Source organism: Tasmannia lanceolata, unplaced genomic scaffold, assembly GCF_043159265.1.
Source record: "Tasmannia lanceolata isolate RefF3 unplaced genomic scaffold, GAP_Taslan_0.1 ptg000015l, whole genome shotgun sequence".
In the NCBI taxonomy this organism is placed as follows: Eukaryota; Viridiplantae; Streptophyta; class Magnoliopsida; order Canellales; family Winteraceae; genus Tasmannia; species Tasmannia lanceolata.
This window is the reverse complement of record NW_027518692.1, coordinates 25,540,231-25,555,500: the sequence shown is the minus strand read 5'-3', so window position 1 is coordinate 25,555,500 and position 15,270 is coordinate 25,540,231. Positions and strand designations below refer to the sequence as shown.

At 39.5% G+C, this 15,270-nt stretch overlaps 2 protein-coding genes across 2 annotated transcripts; one reads left to right on the top strand and one right to left on the bottom strand.

The window, feature by feature from the left end:
- Window positions 1–544: 544 nt before the first annotated feature.
- LOC143845715 (Chaperone DnaJ-domain superfamily protein) lies at window positions 545–9,544 on the bottom strand. The gene is made up of 3 exons (XM_077354127.1): window positions 9,209–9,544; window positions 1,941–2,009; window positions 545–1,314 (listed from the first exon to the last, which is right to left on the bottom strand). The coding sequence occupies exons 1-3, from the start codon at window positions 9,449–9,451 to the stop codon at window positions 703–705; spliced, it is 924 nt and encodes a 307-aa protein (XP_077210242.1). The 5' UTR covers window positions 9,452–9,544; the 3' UTR covers window positions 545–702.
- A 718-nt stretch (window positions 9,545–10,262) lies between these two features.
- LOC143845716 (cytochrome b-c1 complex subunit 7-2, mitochondrial-like) lies at window positions 10,263–14,659 on the top strand. The gene is made up of 4 exons (XM_077354128.1): window positions 10,263–10,421; window positions 10,489–10,646; window positions 11,334–11,381; window positions 14,355–14,659. Exons 1-4 carry the CDS (start codon window positions 10,337–10,339, stop codon window positions 14,421–14,423), a joined length of 360 nt encoding a protein of 119 aa, XP_077210243.1. The 5' UTR covers window positions 10,263–10,336; the 3' UTR covers window positions 14,424–14,659.
- The last annotated feature ends 611 nt before the right edge of the window (window positions 14,660–15,270 follow it).

Here is a 15,270-nt window from a genome sequence, read left to right as displayed (position 1 = left end):
CGACACCCGTGGAACCCAAAAAGTGCCTGTTAGCAAAGAGGTCTAAGAACTTATCACCGATTCCATGGCAAGCAATAGTGGCAGAAAAGCCACTCACATATCTCAGAACTCACCAATTGTTCCCTTCAGCAAATATACACAAATCTTCCTCAACAAATATACACTAAGGACCCATAAGTTCTGCTGTTATCATTGCATCTCTATTTTTCTTCTGAGTTTCTCTACATCACTAGGGAATTGCACAAGAAGCAATAGTGCTGTGAAAAATGGAGTGTTTCATTAGCTTTAAAACAAATTCTTTCATCCATGGTTTTAAATTTCGACCGAAATCCGAAATTTCACCAAATTTCAGAAATTTCGATTTAATGGCATTATTTATTAGAAAAAACAAAATTTCGGCCGAAGTTTCGGAATTTTGGTCCAAATTTTCAAATTTTGGGTCCGGAATTTGGAACCAAATTACCAAATTTTGGTTTTTGGTGGGGTCCGAAATGGTTACCGAAACCGAAATTTTAAACCATGCTTTCGTCAACATAACCAGAAGTAGAATGTAACACATTCATATTAACATGCAAAGAGTAATCTTCATGAACCAAAATATATACAACCCCACTTCATTAGGGAGAAAATGCAAAAAAAAAAAAGAAGAAGAAGAAGAAGCAGGCAAGCATTAAATGGAAAAGAAGAGTATGTATAAAACCATCAGCTAAGATCGACTTGAAGCTTGATGGACATGTACAGTAAGGTAAGAAGTGCACCTGGAGGAAGTGGAGCGAACCTTGCAAGGTTTGCACCGACCCACATTGCCACCACTACCAGAGCTACAAGGCTACTGCTTGTTTTACCACAGAGCCAGCTAGCAAATGAGAGGCAAAGTGTAAGTAAAATACCCCCTTGGCCACCCAAAACCCATGCCACTAAATAACCCAACTTATATCCAGCATCCAATTGTTTGTCAAGCAAAGCAGTGAGGCCGCACAGCGTGAGAGATAATCGAGATCCAAGTGTCTGCATAAAGAATAGAGTGAAGAAGGAAAATTTAAGCACTTCGCTGAAGGGTTCTCTCTCATCGGTTAAGGTTTCATCATGCATTTCGGATTCACCGTATGATGAATAATTCTCCTCTGTAGTGTAATATTGTTGCTTTTGCTTCTCGTGCTTCATGCGCTGCCTTAGCTCAGCCCATCTATATATCCTCATCCCTTCGTCAAATTCAGATCCTTGGGCCCAGTTTCTCCTCCATGGTCTGCTGGTATCATCTGGAAATCTAAGTGCACAATCATACTGAGACCTTGTTGTTTCATCAGATAGAACCTGTTGGGAAGATGGCAACAGATACAAATGCGTTAGTCTCAAATTTGCTTGAAGTGACCATATTTCCTTTAAGTGACCAAATATCCTACTACTTGCAAAATCTAAATGCTTCAAATATGCAACCATACACTTCAACATGTTTAAACATCTACCTTAAAGCAACTTACCAAAACCAATCAGGTTTGATACTCTTCAAGATTGATAGAATGATAGAGGACCATTAAAAAAAATACAATGATAGAGTCGTCATAAAAAAATTGAAGAAGAGGGAAGGAAAAATCATCTAACTTTTGGTGTGAAAACCCCAAAAATAAAGCAAGAATATGATAGAAATGATAAATAAAAATTTCAAAATTAGACAGTGAATGAAATCAGTAATTTTTCTCTCTTGATGGAACTTTTTGGATGGACTTCAAAAGAAGAAAAGAGAAAGAAATAATAACAGGATATAACCAATGATAGGAAACTATAAGAAACGGATCATTTGGAAAGTCACCCAAACAGAAAATAACAGCAAACAAGGGCTAAGGAAGATGGTTTTGTAAATAGATACAAATTCTATATCTTTCAAAAAAAGAAAAAGGAAATTAATTCATGCATGAATTCAGGAGGTTAATGATGCTTACCTCGTATGCAAGACGGATGCTCTTGAACACCTGACCAGCTTGCAAATCCTTGTTAACATCAGGATGATACTGCAATCACCCATGAATAAGGTGGCAATATTGTTAGTATGGTCTACAGAAGACACCATAGCTTGGAAAATCAGCAACAACAAAGAAATGCCACATGATCTAAAAAATAAGAAGTTGCATAGTAGAAGTATCAAGCAAGCAACCATTTAAGAAAATAGATGAGGATATGTATTACAAGATGATACATTATGAACAAATCTTGGTTCATCATCCATGGGCTTGGAGACTGATGACTCTTGTTCATATGTTTGTTTAATTTGGGTCGCTAGGTGGGGTGGGGGATGATATTATGAACATATTTCTTTTAGGGAAAAATAATATATGGAGTGTGCTGCCGTTTTCAAGCACCGGCTGTTGTCCCAAACAATTTATGTGGGTTGCGCAGCATGCGTGCTGCCATATAGGGCCGATCCTTTTTCATTGAAAAGTTACCGGAAGCCCCTAGATGGGTAGGAAGCTCGCTTCAGAAGCTAAGGTTTTCTCGCTTCACAAATGTAGCAAAAATGATCTCTCTGCATGCTTCCTGTACGGGTTATTATTTTTTCCTAAAAGAGTATTTTTCTCCTTTGAGTAATGCCAAAGAGGTGGATTTAGAAATGAAGTGTGTTTAAAACTTAAAAAACTCATATAAGTTTCAAAAAAAGTTCTGCGCTTCTTTTTTTCTAAAACCTAATGTAAAATCTAAACGAATATAATATCAAGCTTGTAGAACTATCAATCCCTAAAACTAGTAATTCTAATATGATGTGAAGTCCTAGTCAACTACTTATAACACTAACCTACATTAACCCTTCCTTTTTTTTTTGATCGGTACATAAACCCTTCCTCCCTAACTTTTTTTTTTAATCGTCCTTCCTCCCTAATATATTATAACCCTATCTCTTTCTACATGCTTCTCCTTCACTTCTAATAAGGGTTATGTCATGCTTCATGTTCACTTGCCATGATGCTTCCCATAGATTTCCTCTTACCGATTTTCGCTTCACGCATTTTGTCTTTTCTAGACTCCTCAGTTCTCGCATCGCTTCTTGCATACGCTTCCCACTCATGGTTTCAAATATTTTGGTTTCAGCCAAGACCGAAACAAAATTCACAATGAATCGTTTTTTTTACAGGATTTTGCTGAAATTTGAAATTTCGTTTCTACCCTTATTTACAAGATTTCCACCGAAATTTTAAAGATGTCTATCAAAATTGCCGAAATTTCTACTGAAACTCAAATACTTCAATTTCGGCGGTGGCCAAAACCGACACCGAAGCCGGAATTTAAAACCTTGTTCCCACTGTGGATTGAAAAGCACAGCAAGTCTCCCTATGTCATTCTCCTTTGTTTCAATTCATGCATGTTGATGATTGACATTCTAAGTTTAAGTTTGGAAATTTGAAGCTTAAAGTTTTAGTTTGCCTTTAGAGCTGAACTTCGATGGATCGAGCCTTGGCAATCTAGGGCCAACTGGTGTTGGGAAAGTGCTTGTCACCAGGTGGGCTTTCTTTGTCCCATTAGGATCACATATTCCAATGACGCAGAATTGATGACAGTGATACAGGGCATCATGATAATAGATAGCAGAGACTTGGAGAGATTGGATGTGGAAGGAGACTCCCTCAACGTCATTAGATAGATAGACATGAGTCATCTACATCGTCAGAGATTTGAGTAACGTGAGCGAGACCAATAGTAATGTGAGTAATGTGAGCGAGACCAAGAGTAGGACTGAGCTAGAGACCGAACAAACGGGTTCTCGCCACAACAACACAAGTGAAGTAAGCCAGCCCTTAGGTTTAGGAAAAATCAATAAAAAGTAGATTTTTTTTTTTGCACATATGGCACATTCTCATTGTTGGGCTCTCGCAATGGTCTTAATCTCGGTCACAATATCATTTTCCTAAAACTATATATATCATTCAAAATATAAGATTGGGTGTAGTGGGGCTATTTAGACTATTTGCTGAAGCAAATGGGCTTTGGGAGCAAATGGCGTCATGGATGCAGTATCGTGTCTTCTTTGCATAGTTCTCAATTTTTCTTAACAGGTTCCCAAGCTCTTTTTTAAGAGCTCTAGGGGGATTTTAGGCATGTTGATATCTTTTTCCACCTCTCTTTGTGATGTGGAGTCTCTGAGCAGGATGATTGACAAAGCTCAGGCGGGCAGTTTGATTAACGTTTTTAAGATGAAGGCTTTCGAGGTTGAGATCACACATTTGCAGTATGCCAATGAGACTCTTCTCTCCAACATCACTAAGGAGAATGTTAGGAATCTTAAGGTAGTGTCTGGTTAGAGGATTAAGTTCTCAAAGTCATCCATGCTCGGGGGTGTGATTGGAAGATGGAGAGATAAGTAGATGTATTCAGATCTTGGGCGGCAAGGAGGCATCAATTCCTTACTCCTAGATGGGGTTTTTATTGTGTGTGGGACAACCACTTAAGGGTCTATGTGATCCTGTAATTGGGAACGTGGAGCAGAAGCTCTCCCATTGGAAGAGAAGCTTTCTTTCACTGGGGTATAGAATTAGGTTGATCAAATCAATGCCAATCTTTGTACTTTATGTCTTCAATAAGGTGCCCAATCGGGCATTATTGACAAGCTGTTAATGACCAGGAACTTACTTTGGAGTGAAGAGAGTAAGAAGTACCAATTGGTTAGCAGGGAGATAGATTGCATGCCAAAGGTGTAGGGCCGTAGGGGTGGGCGAAGGAAAGGGGGAGTATATTCATAGTCTCGAGCAATTTGGGGAGGAGAGGGATCAACTTTGAAGGATGGTGATCACCGGGAAGTATATGTCTAGCTTTTTTTTTAATTGAGTAGTGGTTGTAGGCATGGGGTGGGGGTGAGGGGTTGATAGAGGGATCTTTCTATTTCTAAGGGATTACCGCCACCGGTTGGATAGATATTATGAGATCCATTGAGTCATTTCAGCTACGGATCGAATTTAGAGTGAGTTCCAACGAGCATTGTGAAACAACCAATCACTCCAAAAGCTTAAGCTGTTGGAGATGGAGTTATTTGATCTTTTTTTACTTTAACACTCCCCCTCGTGTATGGCCCCTCTTTTAGGGTTTGGCCTACACGTGGCACATGTGGCCCCTCTTTTGGGTTGGCCATTACATGTGGATTTTTAATATAAGGAGTTTTGAACCACCCAGGCCCATTGCATTGATACCATGTGAAACAACCAATCACTGCAAAAGCTTAAGCTGTTGGAGATGGCGTTATTTAATCTTTTTTACCTTAACAAGCATGTTCATTTTTGGCACGATCTATGGTGTGACGCATGCCTCGCTAAACGTGGGATTTCCATAATCTCTTCAAGTAGCTATTGTGCAGATGTCATGTATACTGACAATATACATAACCTTGACGGACTAGTGTGCGTGACACACACGCGGGTCGAGCTTTGTGAATCATCCTGCTCAACGAAATAGTGGCATTGATATATAAGCCACATGTTAGGGTTACGAGGCATTAATATATAAGGGTACTTCGGCAATTTAATTGATGCAAGTCTGAAAGGAAAATTTAATTTTTGATTTTCCACAAAAGGGTATTTCAGTTGGCATAGATATATAAGCCACAAGATAGGGTTACGGGGTTATGGTTTCCTTTGTGTTTTCTTGGCCAAGAAGAAGAAGAATTTTGTAACCCTAAAACAGAAATAGTAAAAATTCTTCTCCCGTGGGTTGTAGGCACACTGCCAAACCACATAAATCTTGTGTGATAGTGTTTCTTTGCATCGTTTCTTGACATTTTGTTGCACGTCGTGTATTTGATCCTAGTTGAGAAGGTATTTCTCGATTTTCTACAGTAGCCACGAATAGGGGGTGAGTAGTGGAGAATTCTTCGTCCGTCGGATGGGGGCCAAGTGTGGAAGGTTCTCTTTTGCTGCAACTTCTTCGACTGGGTGCTTGATCTGGTGGCATCCTTTATGGTGAAGCTACAGTTAATAAGAAGGCAGGCGAGGATAAACATGTATGGATGAGAAGCACCGAGCCCCATTTTATGTAGATCTTTATTCAAGCAGATTGTTGCGCAGGTCGTCTCTTCTCCTGAGAGGAGGGTGTGGAAGTCCATGGCCCCTCATAGGCTGTGCACTTATGGGTAGAATGCTTGTCTGGGTAAGTGATGCAGATAGTAGACCAATAAGTGGCATATTTGCCCATTAGGATTTATTTCCATGTCATTTAGTTTCTAGGATTCTTATTTACATGTTATTTAGTTTCTAGGATTTTATTTTCCATGCTATTTAGATTTAGGGCTTTTATTTACTTTCCATGGAATTTTATTCCAGTTGCCTATAAATAGGCCTCATGTATTAGATATTTAGAAGTTTTGGATGATTAATAAAAATTGATTGGCTTCTCCCCTCTACAGGTTTCTTCTTCTTCCTCTTTCTCCTCTATTTTTTCTCTTCTACTTCTAGCCTATCTCTTCTCTACTTCTTCACTTCTTCTTCTATTCTTCTCTCTCTTCTCTTTTTCTCCCTTTTCTTCTATTACCCTTCCCGGTCCTACATCAAATTTGGTATCAGATCGAAAAGTCCAAGTTGTATTAGTCTATTTGCTGCTCACATCTGAGACGTTGCCAGTTACGTACAAAACCCATCTCTCCCCAAACCCTTCTGTCACCAATTTCACCTCCTATTTTACCCCTTCCCAAGGTTTTTTATCTTCAAAGATTTGAAGAAACCAAGTCCGAACACCCATAGAAAATCCACCTCTAACAGCCACCTTTTCTTTCACCTCCAACATACCATAGAGCCTTCTTTTAATAGCCTGCAATCTGCTGATTCAAGACCTTCACCTTGTTTCAAAACTGCCAAAAACCTCTGATTTGGCCGACACTTCAAATTTATTGCCGACTCACGTGTCCGACACGACATGAATGTCCACACGTGTCAACACTCCTTTGGACACATTTACTAGTATTGTTGGAAGTGTTAATGTGGGTGTGCGGACATGTTTTGTACTGTGTCAAGTGTGACATTCTATTTTTTTTATTGAATATTGTGTTTACCTCATTTAGACAACTCGTATTCATGTCGAAACTGGACACACGAATCCATCTCCACAAATCATGATTACATATACTTTCTAGTTTAGCCATGTTCTCGTTTCTAAAGTTTGGGGGTTTGCCGTGTCGACATGTGACACTCATTTCCGTGTCCACAAATCATAGCAAAATACACACTTCTAAAACCTTGTTTATGAATGGTAAACCCATATTTTTCTCAGCCTCCATCGATCCCATGAAACTCCCTACAAAGTAGCCGCTTGACTCTCATCATTCTTGTGAACCATCCCAATAGAACCCAACATTTTCTCCAACTCTTCTTCAATTCTTCTCTCTCTTCTGTTCATCTACTCTTTTTCTCCCCTTTATTCTATTTCTCTTCCAGTCCTACATCAGTAAGATTCTCACAATCAACCATCTACGCAATCAAAATTGGCTCATCATTAGATGTAGTATGTGTAGCTTACGGTAGAGACTATCAATCAAGTGTTTATTCACTGCAAGAGCTTCGTCAGGTAGAACTGAGCCTGCAACTTTAGTCTCTTTCGGGTGGTTTGGTCATGCCAAATCATAATGATGACTCTTTTGAGGCTTGGTGTTTTGCTCCTCCTTGGATTAGTAGAGGGAGGATTCTTTGAAGCATTTTCTTTCTGTAGATTTGTGGATGGTATAAAAGGAGAGGAATCATAGGATTCTCGAAGGGATTGAGAAAGGGGTTCTTTGTATCCAGCGAACGATCTTCATCGCGGTTGTCCACTTCCCAACTTCAACATCATATTGTAGTCAGTTATTCAGTTCCCTTGGGATGCGATCAGGTTGAGATGGTCCCTCATGAGCATTCAACTCCCCTGGTGGTTTCTTCCTCCTCCAAGGTTCTTCAAGCTTAACATTGATGATTCTAGCTTAGGAAATCTATGTCCTACCAACGTCCGGGAGCTTCTCAGAGGTAGGGGACTGTGCTGTGAGTTGGGCTTTCGTTGGGCCTATTAGATTACAGTGGCCGAGCGAGATTCCCTCAGCATCATCTGTTGGCGTGGGGGATGGCAAACGATTTCTGTGGCATTTTGCTGACACATTTGAGGAGATACTGGACACAGTGGTTGGGCATGCAATCATATTTCAGCATGTCCTCCGTTCTTTGAACAGTGAGCAGACTCGTTGGCGTGAAATGGGGTGGAGAGAGATGCGTTGATGGTGTTTGATCATCCACCCTAGAGGGGTCCCTCAAGGGTTGTTGTTTTCCACTCTGCATTTTTTTACCGTGGCCTTCGACCATCTTGTTCAAAGTTGTATCTTTTGCTCCTATTTCTTTGATATTAAAAGAATCAATTAAGGTTTTTGATGTGTTCATGCTTTTAAAAATTACAATCTACCATCTTTTCTGAAATTTAACCTATCATTGTGGTCAAGTCTTGTGCACCCTTTAATCAAATAACGTGCATCCTTTAAATAAGGGGAGATTCAAGAACGGTATAGTGAACTGCTACTAGAACCTCTCCCAACTAGAATAAAGAAGCCTGGAAGAGTTGGATGGGTTCCAAAAAATGGAAAGAATAAGGATTGTGTTCATAGTTGGAAGCATCAAATGCAAGTCAGAATGAATGAGAACAATGTGCTTAGGATTAGCAAAATGACAAGTAACACAAGCATCTTAGCTAGAGTATTCGGAAATGGACAACTATTTGGACATAGGCCCGATGGTTTGCTCCAAAGGGTAAGAAGAATATAGCAAAACAAAAAACATCTGATTGGTTTTCTTTTGCTGTGACGTAAAAAGAGAAAAATAGAAAAGAAAAGGAAAGTTAGAAGCAAACGGATTAAAACCCATTTTTTTCCATCCACTGAAAATCGAACACGAATCATTCAATGTTTTTCTACTCATGATTTTCTTTCACTTTAGATAACTTCATTACAAAGCAACAAGAAATACATACTATTAAAGGCTTCCAGAAATATAAAATCTCCAAAGTAACTAAATTTTCCACACTGTAAAAATTTCAAGATCCAAAAGCTTCGAACCACAATGCTCTGATTCCTTCCATGTTAAGGAATAAATGAATAAATACAATCAATTTCGCAAAAAATCAATCGACCCAGATCCAAACTACAAAAACCCTATAGGAATTCATGTATTTTAACATCGATCAAACAAAAATAAAGAGAAAATAGGAAGAAATAGGGAAAAAAAACCTTTCGAGCTAGAAGGCGATAAGCCCTTTTGATATCGGCGGAGGAAGCGCAAGAAGAGAGTCCAAGGACAGCGTAGTGATCCTGTTCGCTTTTGATTGCAGCTAATGGGCCGGAGCGGGTACTGGACCTTCGATTCCGCTCATAGAAGAAGGCCCATTGACCCAGAAAGATACTTGCCTTCGTGCTATTAGGGAAAAGCCCAACACCGTCTTTGGAGCTCGGACTCACCAGGTATGCCTGCATATTTGCCGTAGGGCATTCCTGCCCCTGTCTTTTCCTCTTCCTTCTCCTCCACTTCTTCGATTTCTTCTATCCCCCTCTCGGTAATATACCCATTAACATGCTTATGCTTATAAATGATAAATCCACCCGTAAGATGACATTACTGAGACTTAGTGCAACTCGGGTCGGGTTAGGTGCAACCCTAACCAAACTCAAGATAGCATTCCCCTCAACCCCAACCGGACCCAACCCAAGCCTCGGGTTGTTGAGATGGTCAATCCAAACCCAACCCGCATCCAAATTGGGTCGAGTCGGGTTGAGTCGGGTTCACTAGGGCCAAACAGTAAAATACAAGAAAATAGACATAATCCTACAAAAATCATGAAAAATAAATAAATTTAGAGGACGGAGGTCGGGTTGCCTATCATGAAAAAATAATAATTAGAGGATGGAGGTCGGGTTGCCAAAGCGTCAACCCTAATCCAACCCGAAATTAAATCAGGTTGGCTTTTCCCAACCGCAACCTAACCCAAGCCAAGAAAATGCCAACCCAACCCAAGCCAAAATCAGGTTGAACCCGTCTGGTTCGGGTTGAGCCCGACCCAAGTTGATTGGAGGGACAAATTGGTCTTTTAGACCTAGGATACCACTCTCGGATAAAAAGAGTTGAAATGGTCAGCCATACGTAAATTCAGACTGAAAATGTGATTAGTTCGTCGTTTTCAATCCTGGTTTTTACAATAAAATAATGTAACCGGCTAACTCCCTGCAGCCGGTAATTTATTAGAAAAGGGGTGTCTGTATCAAATAACCAGGGCATCCTTTTCAGTCCAGAATAATATATATAAAAAAAAGAAAAAAAAAAGAAGGAAAGAAGACGAAAGGAGTTGTGCGATCGTTGCAGTCATGTCGTCTTTCCTGCTCAACCCATCTCGAAACTGGTTCGCCAAACAGCACTGCAAGGCCGTTTCGAAACGCCTCCGAAAATACGGTCTCTCTCTTCTCTCTCTCTCTCTCTTAGGGTTTCTGATTTCAATCATCTCATTTATCATTTCTAGGGCTCCGATGGGATGATCTCTACGATCCGAAAGAAGATCTGGATATCAAAGAAGCACTCGATCGACTCCCTCGCGAAATCGTTGATGCCAGGCACCAACGCCTAAAACGCGCCATGGATCTATCCATGAAGCACGAGTACTTGCCTGAAGATTTGCAGGTGTATATATATCTGCCTTTTTTTTGTTTCTTTAGGATTAGATTTGATGACTTAATTTCTTTTGAACTGATTTTTCCCTAATTTAGTGTGTTTGAAGATGAATTCGTTTCTTTGGCTGTTCTGATCGATTAGTTCGATTTGTTGATATGCGAAAATCTTTCGTTTTAGCTTCAGAGGTTTTGTAAAATTCATAATCATGAAGAGGTTTAGGCGAAGCTGTTTATGATTGTAGTTATTATTTTCGTAGATAAATTATAGAGGAATGATAGAATGAAGGGCGCCCTTGCAAAAACAAGCTACAAGGATGCCCCTTCCATGACTTGTGTGTAGGTGTCTGGAACTTTTCTAATGATTTATGTACAATGTGGTTTCTAATTTCAAATTTGTAATAATGGGAGCATCTATGTTTACGGATTGAGTTCTTGTCCATACAATAAGATCTATTCATTTTTAGGCAATGCATATAATAATGAATTTGCAAAGGATGTGAAGATGCGAATTTATCTATATGATACATGGTTATTTCCTTTTCTTGAAATATTTGTTACAAAAAGAAAAAGGGAAAAAAAAAGAGAAAAAGAGAAGAAATTATTCCCTAAATTTATGCTTGTGCACCCATTTTTGTATGTTAGTTTAATTCCACTTAACTACGGTAACCATCTCTGTTATATTTTTCTTTCTTTACAGGCATTGCAGACCCCATTTAGGAGCTATCTTCAGGATATGTTTGCTCTTGTAAGTGCTTCTTGCATGAGAATGCTACTTGAGTTTTATTAGTTTTCATATAGATGAACACACTTTACTCTCTGTCTCACTGATTAGCTTATGTTATTTGCCACCTTCAATGTTTATACTCCGGGTAAGACTGTTTATAGTCTTTGAATATAATCTTCTTCTTTGTGGTAAAATAGTTTCATGTCCGTTGGGTACTAGGCCAAACAAATAAGCAGGACTTCACAGCTCTTAATCACGCTTAATGACAGCGATTATAACAACTAGGACTAGGGTGCATTATAAATATAGACAGTTTGATGATGTCATCACTTTTTTCTTTGTCATGTGGTGATGGTGGTTTTATATAGTGTTTAAAAACTCCTTGACTCGGCAAGGAACTCGCCCGAGTCGACTCCTTTTTACCTCGGCCGCATTCCGCGTTTCACCACATCCGCGTTCCGCGTTTTGCCTTACAAAGTCAATAAACTCCTTTGACTCTCCAGAGTTATGACCTTGTCAACCGTGTTAACCGCGTTCTTGGCCGCGTCCGCGCCGAGTCAACAAGGATTTTTCTTGGCCGCGTTCCGCGTCAAATCCGCGTTTTTAAACACTGTTTATAAGACACGTTGAAGTGGTTTTTTCTTTGATGATGTCATCAGTTTTTTCTTTGTCATGTTGAAGTGGAAGCTTGCCTCAGGAGTTTTGTGTACCGCTTAAGATGGTTTGGACTTATCCAACGTAGGCCTTTGGATGCTCCAGTGAGAAGAGGGGACTCTTGCCAAATTGATGGAGTAAAAAGAGGTAGGGCAGACCGAAAACAACTTGGGTAGAAACAGTGAGGGAAGACTTGATTGCTAGGAACATAACAGAGAACATGACCTTGGATAGGATAGAATGGAAGAAAATGATCCACGTAGAAGAACCCAACTAGAGCCAGGATTAGAGCCGGGTAAATTCCGTTCACCTTCTTCATGAAATTTTTCTAAAGGATTCATTTAGCCGACCCCAACTAGTTTGGGACAAAGGCTTTGTTGAATCGAGTTGAGTTTATGTGGTGATGGTGGTGTTCTGAGGATTGGAAAATTATTTTTTCCTTCAAGAATTCTAAATGGCTCAGTATCTCTGTTTTCGAAAATTTCTCTATTGAGCTATTACTACAGAGAGCTATTGCTCAAGCTTTAGCTCGAAGGCGAACCCTTTGGACTGTGGGCATGCGTCTTCAACATTGGCCATTATCACACTCCCCTCTAGGATGATCATTTCCACAGAATAATGTTGCGAGCGCTCTCCTTAGTTAAGCAAGCCTCCTAACCATTTAGCTTAGGGAGCATGTTCCTACCTTGAGTTATATTAATCTATGTGATTCATCATTTTATTGCAATGTTTTAGGTTTAGGTTTGTGTATGCATTTTGGTCATGATGGAAATGGAGACATGTCGGGTTTTTCTGGAAAATTTGGTGGAAATCGTGTGAAATTCCGGAAACATATGAAAACATATGCAAATTCCTTTCTATCTTTATAAACCACTCTCCTTGCAAATAATAATGATGTCTTCAAAGTTTGTCTTATCTATTAAGCATATTACGCATATCAATGAGAAAAGATATGGACAGGCTTTTGAAAAATCAAATGGAATCTTTCTTCCTAGCAAACCTGAAAAATATTATTTAGCATAAACATAGGGTTAAAGTGATTGTTGAAGCATGTGTTGCACAACTTATGCAAAGGAAGCACACCGGCTCAGAATCCCAATCAAAATTTGAAAGAATGGCCTTAAGGGCTGCTTCAATTTGACTTGTCCACCAAAATTACCTGCTAGGTACAATGACCATTTTCACAACTTCTAGCATCACCAGATGCTCTCACCACAAAACTTCCTCGCACTTGCTCACATGTCAGCACTACATTCCAAGTGTCGGGTAAATCATAGCACGCAAGTTATCATCCACTTGAAAATTAATATCTAATTATTCTGTCCATTTTATATGGTTCATCTTGGAATGTTGTATAATATGCTTAGCCTGTTTTCGTCTTTATGTGCGCCTAAGAAAACTTATGAGAAGTACCTTATTCATGATGAGTATGATTCTTGGATTACTAAAAAGGGACAGTTTGGGGAATTGCACACACCTATGAGAACGGATCTTTCATCTAAATTCTATAGAACTCTATTGATGTATCAATCTGTATAAACATGGTACTCACCAAGTGGGGATGGTTAAGTACCCTTGAGGACGCCCCAAATTGTTGCTCCTCTCAATATCACTGCAAATGGAGCCTCCCTTGGTGATTGGAATTGTTCATCTGATAGGCCCCGCCATGGATCCCCCATGGCGCAAAAATTACACGGTTCTGGACTTCGTAATGTTGAGTTGTTTTTGTTTTAACTCTCACTGATCAGATGGTTAGGACAAATTGGTCAGTGCAACGCTTTTTGCACTGTGGCCTATCTGCTGTGGAGGTCACTGGACAAAGGCACTGGACAAAAGGTCCAGCCCCCCAAGGTGGACCTGTGTAGATTGGGAGGGTTGACCATCAGGGCCTCCCTGTTCACCTTCATTTTCCCGAAAGTACCGTGCGTGTCACTCTCCACTAGTGTCTCTTTTATCTAGATATATGTTATCAGTTCAGATGCTACGTATTTTATTAGATGCACTTTCCTATTAGTCTCCCTTACGTCTTTAAGCCAGTGTAGTGTAACTGGAGAAGGCACGCATTTGCCGAAATGACTTTCATGGAAATTTGTACCCTTTGTGCAATAACTTGAATATAAAATGACGATGATACTTGCTTTTCGTGTAAACACAACTTGTCTTTGAAGTAGAATTTTTGGCTTTTGTTTGTCAAAGCCAATGGGTCATTACTCCTTGATTGAGCCATGCTCTCAAGAGTGAAAATTTTTAATTTTGAAAGAGATGGTCTTAATTTCAGACTTGATGCAAAGAAGTTCAGCTTGAAACATGGTCCATGTGCCTTCTTTGGTGTTATTGCAGGTAAAGAGGGAGAACGCAGAACGTGAGGCACTTGGAGCTTTGCCTTTATATCAGCGCACAATTCCTTGATTGATCTACCATCCTTTCCTGTCTCTTGCATTAGTTCCCTATGGAATAAGTTGCGGGCATTAGTCTTTTCAGATGAACTTCTATGTACGACAATGAAAGCTTAGTAGTGGTTTGTGAAATTGTTTTAAAACATCTTTTGGTATTGACATGATTTATTATTACTTGCCGTTGCTTTAATAATGCATATCAAACTCTTGTTGGGATTAAATATATGCATCAACTGTGATTGAAATTAACTTCATCCTCTTATATTCTTACTGGCTTGATGACTTTCAATCTGATTCCCTGGCTCAGTATGGTTTCATCACAACATGAACTAAGACTCATGCTTTACTATGGCATCAATCTCCTCATCACAACATGTACTAAAACTCATGAACTGAGAGATTCATGTGTTATCATTTTGAATTGGCATCTTAAATCTTTGAATTATCAAGGTTATTCTGATTAGACGGTTGTGGAGTGCTGAATGTTTACTTCTAATGGTAGTCATCTCTTCTCGTCCTTGCTCCTGCACATGCATGCATTCATTTGTAATCAAATGTCCTTTTACCGGGAAAACCTGCTCCATCTTTTCCCTTTTCAACTAGTATTCTTCATAGTACAAAATGTGGGCCAATATGTCCCAGATGTCAAGTCCGCCATTACAATTAATTCTGACAGCAGAACTCCCTCTTCATTTCCCCCTGAAAAGAAAGAGAATCCCTAAGCCACATTTCTCTTGGTTCTTTCTTTCTTTAAACCCTTGTTTGGATTGCAGGAATTCTGGAAAAGTTTGAAAAGGAAAAATATTTCAAAAAATTCCGGACTTTTTTACACATGAAAAAAGATAACTTGAACCAACCCT